The 26,710-nt window shown below is 40.2% G+C and overlaps 2 protein-coding genes across 6 annotated transcripts in view; one reads left to right on the top strand and one right to left on the bottom strand.

Annotated features, from left to right (window-relative positions):
* Window positions 1-1,610, top strand: part of RASGRP3 (RAS guanyl releasing protein 3) — a 72,334-nt gene extending 70,724 nt beyond the window's left edge. For all 5 annotated transcript variants that reach the window (XM_042445366.1, XM_042445364.1, XM_042445367.1 and 2 more), the window contains one exon: window positions 728-1,610. In XM_042445366.1, coding sequence (XP_042301300.1) covers window positions 728-736 — 9 coding nt within the window. In that variant the 3' untranslated portion in view covers window positions 737-1,610. The remainder of the gene's footprint in view (window positions 1-727) is intronic.
* A 6,082-nt stretch (window positions 1,611-7,692) lies between these two features.
* Window positions 7,693-24,092, bottom strand: FAM98A (family with sequence similarity 98 member A). Its single transcript, XM_042445039.1, has 9 exons — window positions 24,008-24,092; window positions 21,900-22,002; window positions 19,322-19,470; window positions 17,938-18,072; window positions 16,728-16,910; window positions 15,987-16,069; window positions 12,327-12,443; window positions 11,198-11,365; window positions 7,693-9,475 (listed from the first exon to the last, which is right to left on the bottom strand). Exons 2-9 carry the CDS (start codon window positions 21,950-21,952, stop codon window positions 8,705-8,707), a joined length of 1,659 nt encoding a protein of 552 aa, XP_042300973.1. The 5' UTR covers window positions 21,953-22,002; window positions 24,008-24,092; the 3' UTR covers window positions 7,693-8,704.
* Window positions 24,093-26,710: the final 2,618 nt, after the last annotated feature.

The following is a 26,710-nucleotide window of genomic DNA, read 5'->3' as shown; positions in this document are numbered from 1 at the left end:
AGAGATTCCACCTCAATGTTAGGAGAAACTTCCTGACAGTAAGGGCTGTTCGACAGTGGAACAAACTCCCTCGGAGTGTAGTGGAGTTTCCTTCCTTAGAGGTCTTTAAACAGAGGCTGGATGGCCATTGTTGGAGATGCTTTGATTGTGATTTCCTGCATAGCAGGGGGTTGGACTGGATGGCCCTTGCGGTCTCTTCCAACTCTATGATTCTATGTAAGGATCCCTGGTGGCACAGTGTTTAAATGCCTGTACTGCAGCCACTCACTCAAAACCATAAGGTTGCGAGTTCAGTACCAGTGAAAGTGCTCAAGCTTGACTCAGGCTTGCATCCTTCCGAGGTCACTAAAATGAGTACTCAGATTGTTGGGGCAAGTAGCTCACAATTGTAAACCGCTTAGACACTGTATGAAGCGGTATATAAATGAAGCTGTTCGTTTTCTTTGTTTGTTTTTTTCTTTATATTTGCCTATATGCTTCCAAGCTTTCTGCTCATAAGAAAACTATCATAGCATGGGAGGGAGAAGAACTGTAACTTTGCCTTTCCTTAACTAGAAAATTTTCTATGAGCTAGCAAGTATTTTGTTAATATGGGGATACATACAAACATTTCCAAGTGGTACAGTCCAGCCATGCAATGTTGATTGTACTTTGGTCTATAGAGAGTGTCCATCTCTGTCTCAAGAGTACTCTGAGGTACAAAATAAACTCTTTTGATTTATTACAGGCTAGCTGATCTGCTGCTGCAAAACATGGAAGATAGATCAAGAAAGCACAAAACGATATTCTGTAAATGGCCAAAATCACTTGTGACAAGATGTTTAATGACAGAGCACATTGTTTATCTTACACATATGTTAAATAACTTGATCAACCTGCCCACAGGAGATAAAGGAGTGTTATAGCTCCAGCATATCAAAGTTTCTTCATAATTGTTTCTCAGAAAAGGTAACCTGGTTCCAGTCTATTTCACTGCTACCAAAGAAACACTGGCTCTTCAAACTTACACTGGATCTTCACAGCTACAACAAACAGTAGGAAGTAGAGTTGCATGTCCCAAATGCTGTTAACTTCATACATTCTGATGTGCACCGTTCCTGTTCCTGCTGTAATGTTTTTGTGGGAAAACTACATCCTTTACCTGGCATCGACGGCTGGATTTGAGACCGACGGCCTTTGAAAACTCATATAATACAAAACTTCTCCCAACACACTCTTTGTAATTCTTTCTTTGGGTTGAGTGTTTTGTTTTCCAGAAAAATCTGGAAGATGTTTACAGTTTTCCATTAAATGTGTGACAGGCTACTGACATGTGTGCTGCAAGATTCCTAGCAATGGATAATTGGATGAAGTACTGTAACTTTAACTATATAGTCCGTGTGGAAAGACTTTGTGGAATTTAGATTGCATTATTCGGTCATGTGGATGTTGAAAGAACTGGAGAAAGGAGGTCTTCCACATGCTTTTCCTTATGTTGTAGTAATCATGTAGCACATGTTTCATTTCATGGTCATTGAGGTTGTGATCTCTTTTTTACACGTTTCAACAAATTGGACATTTCCTAAATAAAACACTGGATTTGATAAATATTAAGGATTTTCTGAAGCAGAATGTTTAATGAAATTGTAGAAACATAGTGTGTACTTCCACTGAGATGAACTAGGTCAAACCAGTATCCTATCTCTTTAAATTTGGCTGATAGTATATTCCAACATTCCACGATGTAATACTTTTTGTAATACTGGAACATTCATTATGCTGAAAGTGAATTACTGAAAGGTCCACAGGACCCCAAGCATGCTAACCCTTAGTCTAGCTCACATGTGGCAGCTGTGCATCTATCCATAAGCTGTTGGACTGCACCTTCTGTCAGCCTCAGCCAGCATAGCCAGTTAGAGATGCTGGGGCTTGTAGCCCAACTACAGCTGGAGGACCACACAATTCCCATCCCTCAGGAAACTAGACTAGCTACTACATTGACAATGCGTTCTAAAGGTCTATGTTCTAAACCTTCCAGCTGAGGTGATTTCAGTACTGGCTTTATTCTGTGTGTCTTATGAAAGGAGGAGCATTTTCTGTATTCTTCAAATATGTCTTTCCCTTTAATATCTTACATTCTACTGCAGGGGACTAGTATATATGGCTTTTAACTTGCAAACTAAAATTCTAATAAGAAACCCAACAGCTGCCCTGCTAGTTGTTTCTATTTAAAAATAATTTGAATTTGACTTAGTATGGGAAGAATGGTATCAAACATGTAATTTTATATGTTTAAACAGGAGCTCTAGTGGCACAGTGGTTAAATGCCAGTACTGCCAACTATTCACAGCTACAAGGTTGTGAGTTCGATCCTAGGCAGGGCTCCAGGGTCCACTCAGCCTTGAATCTTTCCATAGGTCTCTAAAATGAGTACCCAACTTGTTGGGGGCAATTGGCTTACACATTGTAAACCACTTAGGGAGTGCTTAAGTGCAGTGATAAGTGGTATAGAAATGTACTTGCTATTGCTAATTTTCTAAAGCTTACTGTCATTTTTAGAATTCAAGTTGACTGACCTCCTAATCTATTAAAACATATACAATACTTAATAAAGGGGGTGGGAAGGAAGTAGTACCTTTACACTTCTATAGGTAGCTATCTCAACTCTCTTCATTTCACACCTGAAAGATAACCTAAAAGCCAGATGATCAGAAGGCAACATTTGGATATACATACTCATACTTAATCAATAGATCCAAATTCCATAGACAGATGCTGTATCCCTGTAATGAAGCTTATATGGTTATGAAACCAAAGTCTATCTAGAGGGCAGGGAAATCTTCATTCTTGCTATTCAAAGCTATGGAGTTTATCACATACATGGACTCCCGTCATGTTTGTCGCCCAAATGTCACCAAACTGCGACGGGAGCCTCTTGCTGGGATTGCTCCTGGTGCTATTAAAGGGGAACACTTCCGTTTTCGTTGTGGAAGCGTTCTCGTAATTGTTAGAAAAAGGGCCCTTTTTTAATAACAATTTGATCCATTATTTAAAAAGGGCCCTTTTTCTAACAATTACGAGAACGGTTCCACGACGAAAACAGAAGTGTTCCCCTTTAATAGCACCAGGAGCAATCCCACCAAGAGGCTCCCGTCGCACTTTGGTGAACATTTGGACAACAAGCATGACGGGAGTCCTTGTGTGTGATAAACTCCATAGCTGTGTTAGTCTGTAAAAATCAGTATGTAAAGCGATCTTGTAGCACCTTTGCGCCTAACTGAAAGAAGATATCTTCCATGATATCCTCCAGTTAACATCAGATTTATGTAGATATTTGGTTTACACAGTTCCTGAACAATAGCATCAGTAGCTACTGATGGATGCATATATCTGCCTTTGCACTCCTACTGTTTTTAAATTAATGTGGCTACAAGAATCACTCAAAAATATACCATTAGCATAACCCCTCTGTAGGAAATGTACAGATTTACATGTGGTGATCCTGTCCTGAGCAGGCAGTTTAGAATAGATAACCTTTAAGATCTGTTCTAACTCCATCTTTCTATGTAGACCGTATTGTTTGCAATTTGGGCACTTGAAACATGAAGCTACAATACACAATTACAGTGCAATATTTCACTTCACCTGCCATGGCAACATCCAGTGGCATCCTGGAATTTGCAGTTTAGCGAAGGGCATTTAGAATTCTCAACCAGAGAGCTCTAGTGGCTTAGAAGACAAAACCTAGAATTCCAAATGACATTGCCATGGCAGTTGAAGTGGAATACTGTACTACAGCTATGTGGTTTGAATGGGCCCATGATAGTTTCATGTTACTTTGGCTGCATCCGCACTGCAGGACTAATCCAGTTTGACACCATTTTAACTGCCATGCCTGAATGCTATTGAATTCTAAGAATTCTCAGAGCTGTCTGACAGAGAAGGCTAAATGTCTAACAAAAGTACAGTTCCCAGAACTCCATGATAGAAATGATAGAATTAGAGCTTCAGTCATGTAACTGCATGAGTCCATTCCCGTGAGCAGGCAAATCAAACTAGTAAGTCATTACTCTGCCATTGATAGTCATACAACTCCATGATAGAAGTCTAGATGGCGCATATGTGCATATACTCACACTTTTGCTTGCTCAGTTGTATCTTCCCACCCTTACAAACCTACCTTTAAAAAGCCCATCTGACATAGATTAAAACATTCCTAAAACCATTGAGTGGGGTACAAAGCAAGAGATAATACCAAAGGTCTGGTCATGTTATTGAAGAGACCTGATGCTGTTTTATAGACAAACTGTCACATAGATCCATTCCCTCTGTCAGCTTCCTTTCTAGGCAGGCAACAAATATGCAAGAAAAGAAAAACTGGTGGGATTATAAAACTGATAGTGTAAGAATGAGTGCTTTTTCCATAGGCAGAAAGTCATCAGGTGGGAAGAAGGAAGACTGTCAGAGTAATATAGTTGGAACTGCCCATGTTTCCCGTCAGTGGCTGTTTACCACAACAGGGAAGTGACTCTCACACTGCTAGGGCAACCTGAAAAGCCCACAAATTATAGCAATAGCAATAACATTTACATTTCTGTACCTCTTTATCAGTGAACTGAGCACTCTCTAAGCGGTTTACAATGTGTAAGCCAATTGCCTCCATCAACCTGGGTACTCATTTTACCGATGGAAGGCTGAGTCAACCTGGGAGCCCTGGGATCAAACTCAGAACCTTGTGGCTGCAATACTGCCATTTTAATCACTGTGCCAGCAGGGCTCCGTCCTAAACCCCAAATTAACCCCAAATCCTTAGACACTCACTAGACTAAGGCTGTTCTGTTCTTGTTCAGATCCTATGCCACTTTTGTGCTAGAAACACTTCCTACAAACCGGTTTCACTGGCACATTTGCTAACACGTTGTTCCATGAGCACTGTTCACCAGTGCCAAATACCTTCCCCATCCACAATAAAACCACTCAGTATTTTTCTGTATGCGATCTGCAATTTGTTTGCAAACCTGAAAAGCCATCCTGTGATCCATCCTGAGCATTAACAGTACACAGGAAAGGACATAAAAAATCCCCAACTACTTTAAAATGTTCAGAGATAGGCAACTGTAGTGGATCCAGGGATCAATTTTCTGCCCTTGGGATCTTGCCCAGACACCACACTGAATGACGCAAATGACAACAAACATCCAGAAATGAGATCCCTGGTTTTGAAAAGTTGTCATTTAAAAAATATGGGGCCCCGCAACTTGTTCAAAAGGCAAATAATCACTCCTAGAGGCTTCAAAGAAAGACAAATCACCCACATATATTTAAATATTTTGCCAGAAAAAGGATGGTCCAGGGATTGAGGGCTACAAAACAGACATAGGGGTCATGTGTGGGCCCAGAGTTTAATTTGCCCACCCTTCACTAATACTTGGACTGAATCAGTCTTGTTTGGAGATTTGCAATAGCTCATTTTTATTCTTTTAAATGGATTTTGAAATCTGTTGTCAGAAGAGTGAAACGCAAATCCATTGCATGCAGATTTTGCATAAGCATGTCATAACTTTAACTGGCTCTGCTCAAGAGCCCTATTCAGGCCTTATGAATATGCCTTATGCCAAGGAATTTCCACTCTTGTTGCAAGCACACACACATAAATACCAAAGACTGATAAGCATGCACCTCAGCCTCTCTCTTCCTAGCTTTGGTAGTCTGAAAGGGACTTCCACATGTATGGAGGAAGCCTTCCCAGATGAGTAACAATGATAACCAGTTTTCAATCACATGGAGTCTTTATAAGCAGTTAAACTCAGAGAAACACCCTTCAGATCATCTCTTCAATGCAGAAAGATCAATGTTGGAGCAGACAGTATACACTTTCTCTCCATAAATTTATATCCACTATTTTAGCTTCAATGCTAATAATGCCTTTTCTGGTGAAAAGCAAAATTCACATCCGCCAACCAGGAACAATTGAGAAAACTACTGCTGGTTAATTACTTTTTGCTTATGATCAGGAGCAACACCTAGTGGTCATAAGAATTTTTACAACTTTTGATTAACCATGGTGCTACAAATATGGCATTTCAGGAATCATCCGTCCAAAGACAGAATTCCTTGGCTATAAAATTAAATGAATTTGTATATTTGTTGATTTCAGGAAGCATGCACTCCTCATAAATGTGTTTGACTGTACTTGATAAATTATCTGTCAACAGTAGCAGACCGTATGAAAAACTAATGTACTAACACAGGGCTGGCCCAAGATATGTTGCTGCCTCAGGCAGCAAAGTTAATAGAGGACCTGAACAGACAAGCCAAAATTAAGCTGCTTTGGGTCACTTTGGAGGTATGCTGTTTAAATGACACACGCATCTTAAGACATCAAAAGCTATACCAAAGCTGTGCTCCAGTCCTTAGGACTGGCACGTGGCTTTGGCGCGGCTTCCAGCCTCTTAAGATGCGTGTGTCATTTAAATAGCATACTTCCAAAGTGACCCGAAGCAGCTTTATTTTGGCCTGTCTGTTTGAGCTCAGAGCCCTCATCTACCCAATCCAAGTGCATAATACTAAAAGGCCAGGAGACAGAAAATTGCATAAATACTTCCCATCCTCCTTGGTGCTAAAAAACAAAAACAAAAAATGGTAAGTAAGAATTTATTGTCTTTGCTCAACACACAAAATGTTGCCTGAGACACCAATTTCTCTATCTAATGCAGAGATGGTCAAACGGTCCCAAAGTTTTTAAAAATGCCCCAAATGTCCTCTAGGAGTTTTGAGGGGCATTTTTGCCATGTTTTGGCTCTACCAGGGCTAACCTTGTCCCAGAAGCCGTTACTTCCTGTTATTTAAAAAAAAGCAACTCCTGGGCCTAAAATGACCAGGAAGGGTCTAAGAACATGGGGAAATGCCTCTATGTCCCTGGAGGACAAAACATGTTGTTGTTGTTGTTGTTTGCAGGGGGAAAGCAGCCCTCCAAGGTGTCCTTTGGGGTGAATGCAGCCCCACAGCCATCCATAGTTATCCACTCCTGATCTAAAGGCAGGGTTGTTCCTATTCTAATCAACATTATATCCATTAGATCAACTGTCTGCATCGCTTGCTTCCAGGGAAATACACAATAAAATGATCTCTAATACAAACAAAGAGCAATAAACAGCAGATATAATTGCATTCTGAACTGACAATGGCAAGCCAACCCAGTCCTACTTATGTTTCTGAGCAAAATAATCACCTCCTACTTTATCAAGGCATTCTCTACATCTATGAGAATTAGAAGCATGTTTGGAGTTTCAAATTGGAACTAAATTTTATGAGCAATAAATCAAAGGGCACAAGACTCACATGTGGCTTTAGCTTACAGGCCCAAGATCTTTTAATATCTTTATATTGGAGTGTGAAATCAAGAATTGCCTGAGTACTTTAAAGTGCATCGTTTCCTACCTCCATTCTCCTCCCACCTCTATTTACCTTTGCTTCAATCAGGAGGTGAAAGAACATAATTTGTAACGCCAACCCCACTCCTGTCACAACATAATACTGCCTTCACTCAGAAGAGTAACATTTTCCTGTTTGCTATATTCAAATGATAGAGGAGGAGGTAGGAAGCCACTATTTGCAAGGTTTTAGAAGCTCCTGGATAAGCAGAAAGGTACATTTTGATTTCTGCTTGAAGTCACCTTATCTCTAAAGGAAAGTTAAAGAGAAATCAACAAATAGGAGAACAGATGCTTTTATTGCTCACCTTTTATACAATAGCAAACTTTCAGCCATTTTCTTTCACAGCTTGACAATGTTTCTGTACACACACGCACACACGCACGCACGCAGACACACAAAAACCAGCAAGGCGCATTGCTGCGACTTTTCAGTAAAGAAAAATGTAACTAACTCAGCTGAAGGGCATTAAATCAAATGTCAAATGAAATCTTTCTGCATTTTCTGATCAGTGGTATTAACTCGTGCATAAAACAAGTTTCAGATTGCCATTACTTCTAGCTAACTTCAAGTTAGGCTGATCAGGGGAGAAATCCTAGGTGAAAGTAAGTCTGAATTATGCTGAAGCATAGGGCTACATATACTATCTGTTTGTAACTTAGCTTGGTTTGATATATGACCTTTGCATGGATGGCAATGGTCGGGGGTCTCTGGTGTAGACATGTGAAAGTGTTTCTGATTAGTGAGAAATAAGGCTAGTGAACAAGTTGTCAGCAATAGAGCTCATATAATAGACACAGGACTACTGAAGAAGGCTGCAGTTTAGTGCAGTTGCAAATGCATAAATTAAACTGATGTCAGAATGACTTATGCAGACTTATATGCAGCTTTACAATACAGATCTGATGCCAGCTTGTTGCCTAAGAAAATGAAAAGCAATATTCAGACTGCCTTGAACTGCATAAGATTTTTAAAACAAACAACGAGTCCATGTAAAAATGACAAGGCCTAGTATTTTTCATATTGTAGGTGTGAAGAGATGTACTCCAAGGCTCCAGATTCTTTTAGCACACAGAACCACACCTGCTGCTTTAAAGTTCTGAGAGTCCTTGAGAAGAAAAGATTTTAGGCAGTGCCAGACTTATCTGTATTTTTTCATACTCAAAAGCAAAGATAATCCTCCCAAAACAGCCTGCCATATATGGTCTGGTACTAATTTAAAAAGAAAAAAAGAGAGAGAGATGAACAGACGTCTATTACATGAGCTCTATAAAAATGAAGTTTTGTAGCCTCAGCTTGTGAAGTGTCTTCCTTGTCCAAATCCAGACTGATTGTACTGATAACCTCCATGTTGGAAATGCTGCTCAAACTGCCCCCCTTGATTAAAGTTTTGTGCACCTCTTCCTCCCCAGCCACCTCCTTGCCCACCACGGCCACCACGACCTCCACGGCCACCTCGCCCTCCTCCACGACCTCCACCTCGATCACCGGAGTGCCCATCTTGGTATCTGTTGTCTTGCTGGTAGCTTCCACCACCACCTTGATATCCACTTCCTGAATATGAAGACTGGTAACCACCATAGCCTCCACTTCCTTGGTAGCCAGTGCTGCCACCACCATGGTAACCGCCAGTTTGAAAGCCTGTATCTCTATAGTTACTATCTCTATAGTTGGCATCTTGATAGCCACCATCAGTCCAGCCTCCTTGAGGTTTGCCTCCTCTTCCTCCCCCTCTGCCTCCATGGTCATAACCACCACGTCCTCGTCCTCCTCGTTCATGGCCCCCATGTTCATGGCCACCTCGACTTCCATATGATGAGTCATATCCTCCACGGCTTCCTCTGTCATAGCCTCCTTGGTCATATCCTCCTCGACCTCCTCTGTCATAACCACCTTGTTCATAACCGCCACGGCCTCCATATGATGACTCATATCCGCCTCTTCCACCTCTGCTTTGCTGCTGAGGGCCATCTTGCCTTTTTTGCCATGGTGGCATCTCAGGAGGCGGTGGCTCAATTTCATTGGGTCTACCACCTCTATCAGGCACTCGGCCCATTAACACCTATAAGTAAAATAAACCAAGAGATTGGAAAAGTGAACCCAATATAACAACTGTTACTGAATAATTTGGTAATGTGACTTGAAAAAATCCATACAAAGAAAAGCTTATACTAGTATTAGCATCTGAAATGAATAAAAAGAGGAAACTTTGAGCAATTCAAGATATTTCATATATTGTTTAATTTTTAACATATTTATCTCCCATTCTATTTCATAACATCTCAGAGTGGAGTACTGTTAAACCAATTTAAATCGGGGGGGGGGGGGGGTGGGCAAATTGTTAGATCCCAAAGATTTTATAAAAAGCCATGCCTTAATGTTGTCCTAGAAAGAAGCCAGTGTTGGTGCCAATCAGGCCTCCAAGTGGGTGGCATTCCACAAACAAGGTATCATAGCAGAAAAGGCCATTCCCAACTGCACCCACTGATGGAACATAGAGAAGGCCTCTGCAGCGCACCTCAGTCAAGAGGAAGGTGTATATGGGGAGAAGCACTTTTTCAAGTGTTGAGGTCCCAAAATATTTAAGGCTTTAAATGGTATCACAAGCATCACATTGTTCTCAAATATCTTACTATGAGGATTAAAAGCAAAGGATTTATATAGAAGCAAGTTCCAACTACTAAATCCTTAATAACGCTCAATGAAACATTAATTTATTTTTTTTTAAAAATCTCTTGAAATTATCACTATTGTAGCCCATGAACATGGAACAGGGCTATGAGTCTCTCTATTGAAGATGATCATACCAATCCAAAACCGAAATCAAATTTGCATTCACATATCTCTAGTCTAGGAGAAGGCAAAATATGGCCCTCCAGATGTCTGACTGCAATTCCCATCAGTCCTGAACAGCACAGTCAATGGTGAAGAATGCTAGAAGCTGAAGTTTAAAACATCTAGTGACCCCATTTTGCCCACCCCTGCTCTTGTCCCACAAGACAAGAGTGTCTTGTAGCATCATCACCTTAACTGAAAGTCCTTACAACATAATGTTGTAAAAAAATAAAGCTGTAATGAAACAACTACAGTGGTACCTCGGGATACGAAATACCCAGGTTACGAAATTTTCGGGATACGAAAAAATCCCATAGGGAATCATTGTTCCGGGTTACGAATGTTTTTTCGGGTTACGAAAAAACTTTTGGTGCTTTTTTCGGCTTTTTCGCACGGAATCGCGGCTTTTCCCCATTAGCGCCTATGGCAATTCGGCTTACGAAGGCTTTTCGGGTTACGAAAGCGGCCGCGTTACGAATTAATTTCGTAACCCGAGGCACCACTGTACAACTATTGCAGGAAATATTTATCTTCTTGTTACACGACTATCTTGTAATACTGAAGCATGATTAATAATATGTTAATCTTCAAGATATAGATTTGTTTCAACATAATTTTGCAAAATGGTAGCCAAAATCTCCTGAGCAAACACACAGTGTAATCAAATATGTGGCTATTCCTAGCTCAGAGATACTGATCCTCTATGGTATATAAACATGACAACATAGGGCAGTTTAAAAAACCTAAGCAAGATAACACGTTGAACTGTCATAGCTACAGGTTCCTAAGATACACTTTTCTTTCTTTGGCAAAAAGAACCAGGGGGAAAGGAACAGAAATGTGCAGGTATGCATTAAAGATTATGTTATTCCAAAATTTTCTCTAATGCAGTTTCTCAATATCCACAACACTTTTGGAACTAAACTACATCAGAGGCCAACACAGATACCTTATTAATGGCACATGCAGTCTTTTCTCTGATAGACCCACTGCTAGTTCTCATAATTTTTGACAAGTCTTGTCTAGCAGCCAAGAGATGAGCAACAGATATAGCACATTTAGTAGATAAGGTGGCACGTTTTGGCTGATAGATTTTAGCCAATTTCTCTGTCTGACTCTGTAACACAAAAAGAGAAGGAGAGAAGTCAGCAGTTGGCAATGACATCCTAATGAAACATCCAGCTGGACAATTCGTTGACTAACTTTTTAAACAGCCACTCTAAACAACAGATTAAAGCTCCATTAACAGTTACAAAATTACAGTCTCACATGGAATAATGTATAATGGGGCAAGCTATCACTTTCTTGCCCAGTGCAAGTAGGGTTATCTAACTCTGCAGCTTTCACTTCAGTGTCATTTGGATTTCTTTATTCATAATGCCAATCATAATTTCCAAATTCTGGATTTTGTTCTGCATTTCTGTAACCTTCTTTAGTAGGAACACTATACTCATGGGTATCTTTAGCAAATATCCAATTTACCCAGAAACCCGATATCTTTTGCATTTAATGGTATGTAGTGGTATTTTTAATGAGAACTGCAGATACACAGTAAGCTGACTGGATGTTTTCATTTGTCCCTGTAACTAAAATACAACTGGTAATTAAATCTTTATCCAAATATAATTTCCTGCATTTTTGATATTCAGGATGTAAGCACTGTTGCTGAAAGAGTCAGAGCAATACTTCTCCCACAAAAGATGGAATATCATACCAAACTTGGTTGGAAGAACTACTCCTTCCCCTAGAAAAAAAAATCTTTAGAGAGAAATGCAGGTGGGAGAACAGTTCAATGGGCACTGGGTGTGCTCAGTGGCTACAGAATACTATTTAACTGTTCCTGAAAGTGCAAAGGAAAACTGAATAAGGGATGGGTTGGGAGGGTTGCTTGAATCCTGAGCAATGACCATTCCACATGCAACATTTTTGTTATGGCTTCCACTTATCAAAATCATTTCTAAACAAAATAACTTGGTAACTTAGTTTTAGGCAAGTTCACTTAATATATGAGATTTCCCCACCCCCAAGAACTAGAATAAAGCCTTCTTCCAATAAATAAATAAACAAATAAAGTCTACCTTTGCTCGATCTGACCAACCAAAAGACTGAACAGTTACATCCAGACGTTTCACTAATAATTTCCTCCGGACTTCATACTCATTGGCTATGGCTTGATTAATACCTTCAATCTTTTCCTGAAAGAAAAATACTGAGATTTGCTGAAATCTAAAAACTAAATTATATTCAAGGTTTTCATTCAACATATTGAATTTTATTTTGATATAACATTCTTGGTATTAAAAATAATCAATGTGCTCCTTGTATATTCATTCAGAAGCTTCCATGCTAACCTCTTTAAACTGAGAGTGGACAACATGCAGCCTGTGGGCTACATGCAGTCCTTAAACCCTGTAATATGGCAACTGATTCCTGCCACTCATGCCATAGCCGCTTCCAAACTGGCCAGTGTTACAAAATGCTGTGGCAACCACATTAAGTAGCACAATCTAAAAACTGTTCCTATGCAGAACTGGACCAGCTCCTTATGACAGAATCTATTGTTCAGCACAATGCTTTGCAACTTTTCCGCATGACAGAACTGCTGCAATTGCCACTGAATTCAGGTGCCTACAACTTGAATGGTGGCAGCCAGGAAACAGAAGAGTGCAGGCCTCTGAAGAGCTGCCAGGTGGTCAATGGACCCCTGCATTCTGAAGAAGTAGCCCACACTTCTTTAAAATCATGTTTCTCTATTCTGAATATAATGGAAAAACTGTCATTTCATCTTTGCTTTTTAGCAAGAACATTAAATAGTAGCTCAATTCTAAAAATAAAAATATTAAACCACAAATGTAATAGAAAATTATGATTGAACAAGACCAGAAGACAATGGAAAATTGGTGTGTGAAAGGAAGCAGCAGGAAGGAACATGGAGATCTGATCCATTTCTGGCATAGTAAACTGAAGCTTATGAAGGCACAAATGTTATATCTGAACAGACCTTCAGCATTACACAGTCAAACATAATTAATCATTCTCTAAATTCATATTTCCCCACTCAACTGACAGAATCAAATTCGCTGCACAAGAAAACATCTCCAAGAGACCTGCTCTATCTCAACCCTGGTAAGCATTTTTTTCAAGTATCATTTCATTGCAACTGCTGGTCTGCTTTCTCTGGTGTCTCTCGGATAAATAATAAAAATATAAGAATTTGCTTAACGATAGTGTAATTTGTCTTGACAAAGAACCAAGTACACATTGGTGCCATCAAAAATTCTGAACCTGGAGGTAGCTGCTGCTAAGAAAATGTATGTGCAAAACAAACAAAAAGGATAGTCTTTTCACTGCAGTGGATGGACACAGCATATCTTTTTTATGAATCAAAGAAGGCACAGAATTAAACCTAGTTAGGAAACATAGCAGCAAGATAAATATTAGTTGAAATGGTCAAAGCAATTAGCTGAAAAACAAAGAAAATGCTACTATTTGGCTTTATACCAGGGAAACAGCTCCTACTCCAAACACTACAAGAGATGCCACCATGAATTTTAGGAGGATGGGCTATGGTTTTTAACAAAGCAGACTCAAACAAAATAAAACAAACAAAAACAATTAACCCAACCCTGAAAAATTTGAGCACTAGATGTACCTAAGGATACACACAGTTTGTATCTACGAATAATGGACAGTTATTGCTAACTTACCAGCCAAAAACTACAATGTCATAGCGTGATGGAAAATTGCCCAATTTTACAACTGCATGTTTAAAGCTTTATTGATCCTTAGTAAGCTGAAGTGGAGCTCTTTACCCCTTCCAACTACTACAGCCCAGTGTTGACAAGCTGTGACCCTCCAGATGTTATTACACTGAAATTCTCATGAGCTTTAGCCAGAACAGTCAATTATGATGAATGCTGGGAGCTGCAGGCAAACAACATCTGGAGGATTGCATGCCCCTGCTATATCATATAAATAAATAATAAATAAAATTTTATTTATATTTCCCGCTTCTCCCTTCGGATAGAAGTGGAATTACAGCAGTAAAAACATCATAAAATACATACATAATTCAAAAACATCAATCAAAAAAATAAAAATAAAAGGGAAAAGGAGAAAGTTGTTACAGTGTTGCTCAGTCGTAAGGATCGAGTCATATATTCAGATGTACAAATCAGATTAGAGGAGATCAGTTGGATAGGCCCGCCAAAAGAGATCCGTCTTCAGTGCCTTTTTGAAGGCTTCCAAGGAAGTGATAAGACAGACCTCTTCTGGTAAATTGTTCCAAAGTCTAGGGGCCATCGCAGAAAATGTTCTACAAGAGGTAGTTTTCAACCTGGTTTTGGGGTGTTCCAATATTTTTGTGCCAGATATTCTGAGAGTGTGGGGCGGATTATGTAGGGAGAGGCGTTCCCTTAAGTAACTCGGGCCCAGGCCATGTAGGGCTTTATAGGTAATAACTGACACTTTGTATTGCGCCCAGAAGCTAATCAGCAGCCAACATAGAGATTTCAACACCAGTGTAATGTGCTCTGATCTCAGTGTCTTGGTGATCAGTCTGGCTGCAGCATTCTGAATCAGTTGGCGCTTCTGAATATGGTACAAAGGTAGCCCCATGTAGAGCGCATTACAGAAATCTAAACGAGAGGTTACCAGTGCATGTACTACTATTTCAAGGTCCCCCTGAGCCAGGCAGAGACACAGTTGGCGTATCAGCCGTAGCTGATACCATGTACTCCTGGCTATCGCCTCCACCTGATGCATATCATGTCTATGGATAACCAGAAATGAATCATCAGTCCTAAATTCACATTTCCAAAATTCTCTACAGCTTTATTACAAGCATGCTACATGTATGAGTAAACTAAAAGAATCCATTTTTTTTAATTCCTTATATTCTAGTTTGTCTCAATAGTTTAGCCAGGTATGGGAAAACTCCTGCCTTAATCCCTCCTCCTTCCAGCTTCTCCAGAGGCTACTGGGAAGAGGAATCCTAACAGCTATAGCTGATCAATGATTTCCATTCTGTTATTAAAGTAGCCTTGCTGAGCATGGGCTTTCCTAGGCTGCCTCACATCTGAGGGAAGCCAGTTGTGCCCATCATATGCCATCCCCACTAGTGAGGTTGCAGATGGGAGAATGACACCTCTTCATTATTACCAAGTTTAACACTTGGTTTTTCCTACTTCCTTAGGAGAACCATAAAATCATGATCAGAGATTGGATGTTTGGCTCAGCCGAATATTGTGTTGGAGGGCCAGAAATTTTCTTCCTCAACTCATTCTGCTTCACCCCCTCAGTAAAACTGAGAACTGCTATTTGAATAAATACACTCCCCTCCTGATCATAATAACTAGTTCCTGATAAAGATGTTTGTTTTCCATTTTAAGGGATTTGATTCATCTCCTTGAGCAACCTGAATAACTGTACTAAACTTTATATTCCTTGCAAGAATTCTAGTGCAGAATACCTTAATCTCCTCTTCTTTCTGCTTGCTACAGTCTGCAATGAAAACATAAGCCCAATTTTGTGAAATTGTATTCAAAGAGGATACTCTAAAGTATCCTCTTTGATATTTCTGGTAGCGTCTGTTTTATTCCTAGATTATCCTTAACAATAATATAAATGAATTACCACAAAAAATATTCCATTTTTGCATATATGTAACGGAAACCCTGAAAATCCCAATGAAAAGACTTAAGGTTAGTAACTAAGAAAACAACAGAAAAATGACTTACCCAGTGAACTGGACCAAGTGGTTTTGACAATAAAGGTTTTCCTACATGATTTGGAGGAACCTTTGCTAATGTTTCTTTTAACTGTAACAAAATATACTGTATTAACATACCATGTTGAAAAACAACTTTGTCTTCACCATTAAAACATACAGAATAGTAAAGAAAGTTTGTATATCTTTGTGTAATATACATTTCTAACATCTTTAGACTTAATATAAAAATCTAACTACTTTTAAACATACAGTATAAAGGACCGTCTGTAATTTCATGAAAAGTAAAATATTTCCCATCATAATCACATACATCCCAATGCAAAAGTGCAAATATCTTTAATAGCCAGATCAAAATGTTACAACATAGTAACTAATGAAAAATAACAAGTTACTTGTAATTAATCTCTCTTCAAAACAGCTGAAGTGTAACCAAGTTATAATCCTAATTTAACAAAGCATTTTAAAAATCATTTTACCAGCCTCCTCACTTTTATTCTCTTGTTCTATTGAATTTAGCCTTCTTGTTTGTTACATTTGATTTCATTGTTTTAAACTATGTATACTGTTTTTAAAAGATAAAATATTTGTTTGAAAGCTGCTTACAGATTATTTAAATAACTGTAAAATAATAACTGCCCTTTCCTCAATGACACTTCAGAGCAGTATAAAAAAGTTGCAAATTGGTGCATTACTAGTTACATACAAAAACTTTGGATCTAAATCATAATTCCAAAGCAGTTCTTACCTTTTTTTTCTATTCCACTAAAAAACTGGAACATAGTTATGTTGGCTGGAGGTTTGGACATGCCTAAAGCAATACATATGCCTTTTAGTTCCTGAAAGACTTCACTGCCACTACCTTCCTGGGCTTTTTTCGGAGGTGCATTCACACACAGCATTCTGGCAGCTTCCAATTCTGAGATGAGGTATGCTGAAGAACAAGCGTTACAATTCATCACAAATACAGCTGAGCTCACAATACAACCCAATCTCAGTTTAGAACTTTCAAGAAGGGAAGTATTTGCCTCATTTAGGCAAGATCATTTTTAAAAACCATAGTTTTAATTTCCACTACATGTTTTTATTAAACAGACAAGATAATAAGCTCAGAAATGACAAGGATCTAAGGACAAGAATATAACTAAGTAGCAGGCCTGCTAACTGGCCATAAAAATGCTTAAATCAACAAGTAGTACCTCATTCACAGGCACATCTTTTTAGAATGTGACATGAAAAGAAGCTAGGGTGCAGATGAGTACTTTCTTAATAGGTGTGTTAAGTAGCTCGAGTAGAAGACAAACTACTCCATGTAAGACTAGAAAGCTACCCTTTTTTAAAAAAAACCTATCATTAAAAATCTAAAGAGTGCTTGTAATGAAAGCCACTATTAAGAATAACAAGAGCAGCCTTACTGGTATTTTCTGATAAACTTCATTACTTGATTTTTCTTTCAGCTATCAACTGGTGATCCTCTTTGCTGACAAAAGCCTGAAACAAATGGGCCAAAAGTGCCTGCTTCAGACCGCACTGTGGGTGTGACATTTACACGCCACATGCCCCAAACACAGCCAGAAGCTGAGCCCGCCCCAACCCAAAAGAGCTGAACCAAAAAGGAGCAGGAATAACCTGCTCGTTCTGGCAGGTGGGTTCAGGGCTATGGTGGTGGCCCAGATTGGGGCCGGGGATGTGCAGTTGCTGCAGCACAGCTGCAGACCGCACTTTCTGGCCCAACTGTATGACCCCAAGTTCATTCATAACAAGCAAAGAAAAAAGATGTTCAGTCATTTTAAATTTTGATGTACCTACCAATGTAACTTGGAAGGCTTCATTCTGGGCCTTCAATGAATCCAAATCTCTCTCCCTCATGAACATAATGAGGACAAGTGTCCTAATTACCTCCCCACTAACAAAAAGAAGCATATTTCTTCTTGCTTTCTGTAAAATCCCCTTCGACTTACTGAGCACTAGGAGGCAGTTTTTCTGATTAAGAAGGCGCTTGGTGACGTCTCCTGAAGTTAGTGTTGTATACGGGCAGTTCATTTCACTCAGTAATCCACTCATTTCAAGCTGGAACTCATCTGCTTCACTCGGACCTTAACACAAGAGATTATCTTAGTTCAAACAGGTCAGTCAATAGAGGCTCCAATTGTTAAACAAGAATTAAGTGAAAACATTAAATTGGACATGCACTATTCTTAAACAAGTTCTACCACCATGAATATTGTCAAATAAAAGTTAAAGACGACCTTGTTTCCTCAAGCACTTGGCACCTAGTTCATCTGCTCCTGTGATTTCTGATTATTAGCTATGCTTTAACTGTTTTATTTTAATATGATTTTATTGTAGCTTTTTAGTGGTATTTGGATAATTCAGATTTAGAAGCATCTCTTCTCCTATTGCAGTGGAAAGGTCAAGGTGTAAGACCTATGCATAAACCGAAGAATATATTTGTGACTGAAAATTAAAACAGACTGCTAACTTTTAAAGAAAAAGACTAAAGTTTCCAATTAAATTAAGAAGTAGTCTTAATTTTTTAAAATTGCGTCTAAAAATATACATGTGTGTAAGCTGTGATTTTATGGGACTACAAAAAGCAGAATGTAGTACTGGACACAAAATGCACTTTGCTGAAAAGCTAAGATTTAATTTTAAAAAAGAGATGGTTCCTAGGCCATTTATTTATTTAGGTATTTATATCCCGCCCTTCAGCCCTAATGGCTCTGAGGGCGGCTTACATATATTATTTTTAATCAGACAGTTCCCTGCCCACAGGCTTACAATCTAAAAGACACGACACAAAAGGAGAAGGGAATGGTGAGGGGGGGAGGGGATCAGTTCCAGCATTCTTATATATATTCCATATATTTCCAAAGATATACATGGAAGTGATTAGGTTCTGAGTAAGTGATAGCTCAAACCTCAGCAGTGGACAGGGCTCTGCCTATGTCTCTGTGCCTTTCCTTGGCAAAATTATGCAGCTAAATTAAGCAAAATATAGTGAATTATGTACATGAGCTCACTTGTATAATTGACAAATGCTGTATAGTAGCCTCTTGCCCTGTCTACAAGTTACACATCAAGACAATCAAATAGGATGGTACACCCCTAGCTTTAAGAGCCAATCATAACATTTTATGGTCTATGCAGTCAAACGCTTTTGAGTAGTTTATAAAGAACATGATGATTTCCCCCCCTGGAATGTGCTAATGCAATCCATTATCAAATGTATGTTTGCACACACACATATGCATATATTTTACATGTCTGGAAATAGATATTCCTGCAGATATTTTCTTTTATAGAAATACAAGCATCAATTATGTCAGAGTCATCATTACTCACTGTTAGTTGCTTGTACATTTTCTTCTAGCTTGCAAAACAACCTTAACTCTGACACTAGCCAAGCACAGAGTTTGGTATATTCCGGGGAACTAGCTCCACCAGAAGCTGCTTGTGTCAGAGCTCCATCTTCTAACAATGGGCCTTTGTAACTGTCAAACAAAGAAAATAAAAATAATATAAATCAGAAACTCATACTGTTAAAACCCAAAGTATGCTCTATAAGACAAACAATATATATGATTAGGATGGTGTATAGAGTAGCACAAGAAATACTTCAATCTTAAGCATATTTACATCTATGCAATCTTAGTACCGTACACTGCTGGTTTCAATGAAATGTCCTGCCAAATGTGTGTGCTAAGAACTGAAGCCTACATTATCAGCCCTATTAAAAATAGTGCTTAAATACATTCAGCTTTATTCTTTGTCCATGCCCATTATCATTGTCTTTCCCACTCCATCCTCTTTCTGCTGTTTGAAATCCCTTTTAATCCCTTTTTTGTTCTTTCTTCAACATTCCTCCCCACCCCAAATTAAATATTCAGAATATCAGCTTCTTGAGACAAGGACTGCTCTGTGGGCAGGCTAGCTGGGGAATCCTGGAAACTATAATCCATAACAACAACTTTTCCAAGCTCTAGATGCAACAATAAACATCCCATGTAAATGTTGGATGCTCATTGCCACCTTCTAAATGTTACTGTCTTGACATGGGAATAACAGAGTTTAGGGCAGAAAACCAAAGAAATGATGTAAATGTGCCTGGGGAGCCACAACCTCTGTCCTATTTTTAGAGCAACTTTCTCCTCCAAACTAAGTACAATATTCCTACACAAGTCCCCCATTTCTTTGGCTAGTAGTCCAAATTACTTCTTCCCAGTGCTTCTCTGGATCCTTTTTCAAGGCTGTTCTGAAGGACTGCAATTTCCAGCAACCCTAGTCAGCATGGCCAAAGGTGGGTACTGCTGGGAGTTGCTGCCCAACAACATCTGGAGAGGCACAGGTTGCCCATTACAGAAGCAGAATCAAAATGAGAACTAAAGGAATTATATCAGCTTCAGAAAAATCTTGAAATGTGTCATTCCAATATCTCAGAACATCTTCACAAAATAGGTTTGTGATGTAAATAAAAGCATAATTCCTTCTCTGCATGCTTTCACTCAAGGTTATTTATCTTCTGCCCAACATTCCAGCTGTATCATATCAGATCTACCGTAGACAAATACAGTTCTTACATTACCTATGCTTTCCCACTGTACCAGCTGTTAGCTCTGCAGATGAATGAGTTTTATAAAGAGCTACTATATATTTATTGTACGTGATTATGAAAAAAAATGAACAACACTATCCTGATTGTTTCTGTGAACTTCTTAAGAAAATAACTTAAAGCCTATTTAGTCCTTGCTGCTCAGTACTGTATGGTTAACCTAGCCATTTTTGTAAGGAACAGCAAACATTACAAAGCAATTCCCCTTGCCCCCACTTCTGTGATTTTGTATCACTTTTGTGATAGTTGTCTGTTTGCTTTTAGTAGTTTTTGCGTGAACCCTCCTCTTTTGCACTGATATGGGCCTATGACCAGGCTTTGAAAAGAAAGGAGGAAGGAAACAACATAAGTATCTCCCCACAACACACAAATGGAATATTACACCAACAATACTACAAAGAATAAAATGTAGGTAACAGGCCAATGCTACGCAGGGTTACTTGGTAGTATATCCTGCTCTATTCAGTTGGGAATACTCCCTCTTAACTTTTCCTTTGCTAAAGGTTTCTGAGGAATGACTAGTTAGCTAATGATTTATAATGCAGAATGTAGTTAAAGGGAATAAAACCAAATATTACAGAAAGGATGACTAAGGGGAAAAAGGCAGCCATATCCCAACTACTTTACAAAGTCTATTTTAAACTATTACTTTTTCTTCATGAAGGCTTAGTGAATGATGCTAAATCAACAGTCACTGACAAGATAAAATGTATGTACTGATTTGTCAACTTTCCCTTTTCCCCAATAGCATAGCACTGGCCTGAGCTCTGCTGATGGGTGCCAGAAGTGGATGCCAAAAAGGCGTTTCTTTTTTTTTTTTTAAGATACAATATTTATTTTCCCTTTCTCCTTCAGATCTATTCCATAACTTTAGAGATCAAAGAAAGCATCAGGTAAAATGACTAATAATAGCTCATGAACTAGCTAAGAAAGAAGGTGCTGCTGTATTCATGTAATTCTTATGGGTTTTCCATTGGGCAACTTCTCTGCTACTTTTTGAACAGAATGCTGGACAAGGTCATATTTTATCTGATTCAGCTTGACTATTCTGTTCTTATGGCCAAAATACATTTACATGTCCTAGACGTTGTCTTGCTAAGAATGAACTGAAGATATTTTCATTTTTTAAAAAAACAAAAGGATTACTTCCACCCCAACACTTCAATGAACCAACAGTGATTCAATAACTAAAAAAGGTGTCTATTCAAAAAATAAGAAACATAAGGCTGACAAAACAAATTAAAAATAACAAGAGCTTTAAAAAAAAATAAGCAATCACAAGCATTTAGGCATGTCACCACTCATACATACCCTAGATCTTCAAGTGACTCCAGAATATCATTCTCCATGAGCTCAAATTCCATTCTGGGGCTTCAGAATGAACTCAAAGGAAAAAACAAACAAAAGCCGGAATCTAGAATGAGGAAAACCACCGTTAGAAACGCCCAAGAGAACTGCATGGTTACCCTACAGACTAGCCCAGGGCACCAGGGCAGCATCTGCATTGCAGAAATAGTACTGTTTTAACTGCCATGGCTCAATGCAATGGAATTCTGGGGTTTGTACTTTTGTGAGATATTTAGCCTTCTCAGTCTGAGAGCTCTGGGGCCACTTGTTGTTGCTGCTATCTGCCTTCAAGGCGATCTTGACTCATGATGAACCTATGGATGAGATGTCTCCAAATCCCCCTTATCCTCTACCTTTCTATTCAAGTTCTGTAGGCCCAGGCCCATAGCTTTCCTGAACAAGTCTAACCACTTGGCATGCGGTCCTCCTCTCCTTCTACTGTCTTCTACCTTCCCTAACCTCACTGCATTTTTCTAATAATTCATGCGCTCTCATGATGTGGCCAAAGTACGACAGCCTCAGTTTTGTCATCTTGGCTTCCAGGGAGAGTTCAGGCTTGATCTGTTCATTTGTTTTCTTTTTGGCTCTCCACTCTTCTCCAGCACCACTTTGCAAACAAATTAATCCCTTTCCTTTCTGCTTTCTTCACTGTCCAGCATTCACATCCGTGGACAGAAACGTAGTATGTGACAGCTTGGGTGACTCTTGCTTTTTGTGCTTGGCTGTACTCCAGCTCCTTCACGGCTGTCCTTCCCCTTCCCAATGATCTTATCTCCTTCCCTTTCCTAACTTCCTTCTGATTTGTAAAGTTGAAGGCTTTCATGGCTGGCATCCATAGTTTTTTGTTGGGTTTTCAGGCTACGAGGCCATGTTCTAGAAAAGTTTGTTTCTGACATTTTGCCAGCAGCTGTGACTGGCATCTCCGGAGAATTCCTTCTGATTTCTTGGCTGCAGTAGTCTTGCACCCTCGCCAACACTGGAATGGTTTTTTAAAAATGTCCATTTCTTCATTGAAAACTCCAAAGATGTTGCCGACTCCAAATCCCAGCATCCCCTAGAGTCACAGCAGTTCAGGCGGTGTCAAACTGGATTATTTCTTCAGTGCAGATGCAGGTCCCCTCTCCACTATCACTCTCATAGAATCATAGAGTTGAAAGAGACCACAAGGGTCATCCAGTCCAACCCCATTCTGCCATGCAGGAAATCTCAGTCAAAGCATCCCCATTGACAGATGGCCATCCAGCCTCTGTTTAAAGACCTCCAAGGAGGGAGATTCCACTACACTTTGAGGGAGTGCATTCCACTGTCGAACAGCCCTTACTGTCAGGATGTTCCTCCTAATGTTGAGGTGGAATCTCTTTTCCTGTAGCTTGCATCCATTGTTCCTGGTCCTGTTCTCTGGAGCAGCAGAAAACAAGCTTGTTCCCTCCTCAATATGACATCCTTTCAAATATTTAAACAGGGCTATCATATCACCTCTTAACCTTCTCTTCTCCAGGTTAAACATCCCCAGCTCTCTAAGTCGTTCCTCATAGGGCATGGTTTCCAGACCTTTCACCATTTTAGTTGCCCTCCTTTGGACATGCTCCAGTTTCTCAATGTCCTTTTTGAATTGTGGTGCCCAGAACTGGACACAATATTCCAGGTGGGGTCTGACCAAAGCAGAATAGAGTGGCACAAGTACTTCCATTGATCTAGGCACTATACTTCTATTGATTCAGCCTAAAATCACATTGGCCTTGTTAACTGCAGCATCCCACTGTTGACGCATGTTTAATTTGTGGTCTATTTGGACTCCCAGATCCCTGTCACACATAGCCTCCTTAAGCCAGGTGTCCCTCTCTTTGGCGTAGGGCTGGGATGAGGTTTCAGGAGAGAAATGCAGCACTGGAGCCCCTCTCCTTCCCCTCTAGGCCCCCCTCTGTGTGGCCCCATGAATTCTCCAGGGTTTCCTATCCCGACCCAGCAGCCAGGCAGTCTCTAGGCGGCTCCCGCTCTCTCCCAGCCCTGCCTCTCCCCTTCCCAGGCCGAGAGGAGCCTCTTTTGCCCCCGCAGCCCCTGGCCGCCCTCACCTTCCGCGCAGCTGCTACGCCGCCGACTGCTGGGTTGGCATGTCAGGAGGAGCGAGGGAAGGAAGGAGCGAAGGACCCCTCCGCTTCACCTCTGACCCCGGCCGGTGGGGCCGCCCTAGCCGCGCCTGATTAAAAAAGGCTCCCTCCTCTGAGGGTTTCAACCCTGCGGCGGGCTTCTCCCTTTCCCACACACTCGATACGTTGAAGGCTGTATTTTTCTTCTTGGGGCCACAAAGAGTACTTTAACCCGAAACGCATATTTCCTGTCAGGCACAGTGTTAGACAGCCCTCCTGGGACTTTGTCGTTTCTCTTTCTCTCTTTACCTGAAGGGGAACCACGTTGGAAAGCGCTGGGCTTAAAGGAGAGGGGAGGGAGACGGGGCGGGACGAGGGACAAAATACTTCAGGATGTTTTATTTGGGGAAACTACAACTCCCAGCATGCTCTCGTGTCTCTCTCTCTCTCTCTCTCTGCTGCCTTAGCTACAACAACCCAGCCCAGGGGCGCCCAGGCTTGTGTTCTCCTTTTCCAGGAGACGTCCAGGAGGAATTCCACAATGTCCTCCATTTTGAGCATCACTAAGAAGCATGGGTTTACCCTTGCATGCAGGGTGACCAGGCTTGGCCCTCCCTTTCCCAAGACATGCCCTACATTTCAACCCTCTGTCCGGGAAGAATTCCACTGTGTCCTCCATTTTGAGCCAGGATTTATATATACTGTATATATATATATATATACACACACACACACACACATACACACACACACACACACACTTTTATATGTATATATTTATAGGACTGTGTTTAGCTTTTATTTGGTCGTGCCCTCCAATAAAACCTCCCCTTTATTGAATAAGCTCTCCCCCCTTTTAATCAATATAGAGAGAGATCTTGTAGCATCTTGAGACTCACTGAAAGAAAGCAATTGGCAGCATGAGCTTTCGTAGGCTTCAGTCTACTTCCTCAGATGCATTTAGTGACAGACATATATATGCCATTGGTGTGTGAGCATGGTCAGGGTAACCAGGTGTCATAACCACAAAGGAGGATGAGGCACCATAAAATGTAATGAAATGAATTAAGAAAAATGTAGGACATTAACAAATAAAAGCTAAAAACTTTTAATATAAATTCATACTTCTTAGTCATGCTCAAAATGGAAGTCATTTTTGAATTCCTCCTGGACTGAAGGTTGAAATGCCGACTAGGTGCTGATTAAAGGGGCAGCCATCTAATGGGATGGCATCTGGGCCGAAAAAGAAAGTACATGGGGGTCACCAGTGGTGTGTTTGTGTGATGGTATGATGTATGGTGGGGAAGGAACAAAAGGAAATTACCCAGCGGTACAGCTTGATGCCACACCATGTGGTTGATCCATGGACCACCTTGGGAGTGGGCTGTGCGGACAGGAGGGTTTCAACCCCACTTAAAAAGCAGGATCGAGCCACTTTTTCCTGCCTGTTTGTTCCAGGCCTGAGTCTACCTGGAGTACTGCAGGATCAAACTCCCATTTTGGCTGCATTTAACCACTGCACTGCCAGGGCTCTGTGCACTGGAGTTTGTTTCCAGGATCCCCTGGATACCATGGACATCAAAATCCGTGGATGTTCAGCTTCCATTATATGTAATGGCATATTAAAATGGTGTTCCCAATATAAAATATTAGGTTTTACTTTTTGGAATTTATTGTTATTTTTTTTAAAATAATTAAGCCATGGGTGGGTGAATCTATGGATAAGAAGGGCCAACTGTATTATCAGGCACTTTTAATATGGGGCATCCAAATAGGCATGGTAGGTCATCTTTCTATCTATGACAGATGCAGGGGGTTGGACTGGATGGCCCTTGTGGTCTCTTCCAACTCTATGATGCTAAATGATGGTTTGCCTACAAGTTCCATCAGCAGCAACCAAGAATGAGGAACCATGGGATCTGTAGCCTTAATGAATAAACATATAAATAGGTTTAATATGCTTCTGCCCAGGCTATAGAACAGGTCCAAGTATCAGGAATATTTTATCAATACTAATTTTGGCCAGGTACAGATGAGGTCAGAGGCTGCCCTTTTCTCCCCCAGATTGTTGTCATGGCAACCATACGGCCACAACAACAATCCGCAGTAAAAAGGATCTCCAAAATGGAATTCCTTGCCGTGAAGCCACCAAGGCGCCATTTGTGCCCTGGGGCATCACAGCAACATCATGCACGCACCATGCTGTTTGGATGTGGCGTGCATGTGATGTCATCATTATGCGCACTGTGTGGACAATGGCACCGTCCACACGAACTAGGGCTTGGGGGCATGCGGTTGCTGTGTGCTCCCGGGCCCTAGTTTTGACCCGAGGGCACCACAAGGCGTCCATTTGTATCAGGCCTTACTCTTCAAAGGAGTCAAGATCCACAAGAGTTCTCCTTGGTACTGTTAGAACGCAATCAAACTGAGGAATATGGTTTCAAAGTTTGTTTTTATCCTGTACTCATGACAACAAGTGAAGCTTTGAATAGTGCAACTGAGACGTCTTATGAATAGCAAGGCTCACAATTTTAAATATATTATAACATTTGTTTCTTGCCTTGATTTGTGATGTTTAAACATTTTGAATGAGTTTTCAACTTCATTTGCAGTTAACTGCATTATCAAGTTCATTATGACCACACTTTTATTTACTCAGAAGAGAATCTAACTGAACTCACTTACTCT

This window comes from Sceloporus undulatus, chromosome 1 (assembly GCF_019175285.1).
Source record: "Sceloporus undulatus isolate JIND9_A2432 ecotype Alabama chromosome 1, SceUnd_v1.1, whole genome shotgun sequence".
NCBI classification, from domain to species: Eukaryota; Metazoa; Chordata; class Lepidosauria; order Squamata; family Phrynosomatidae; genus Sceloporus; species Sceloporus undulatus.
This window is presented reverse-complemented; position numbering and strand designations above follow the sequence as displayed.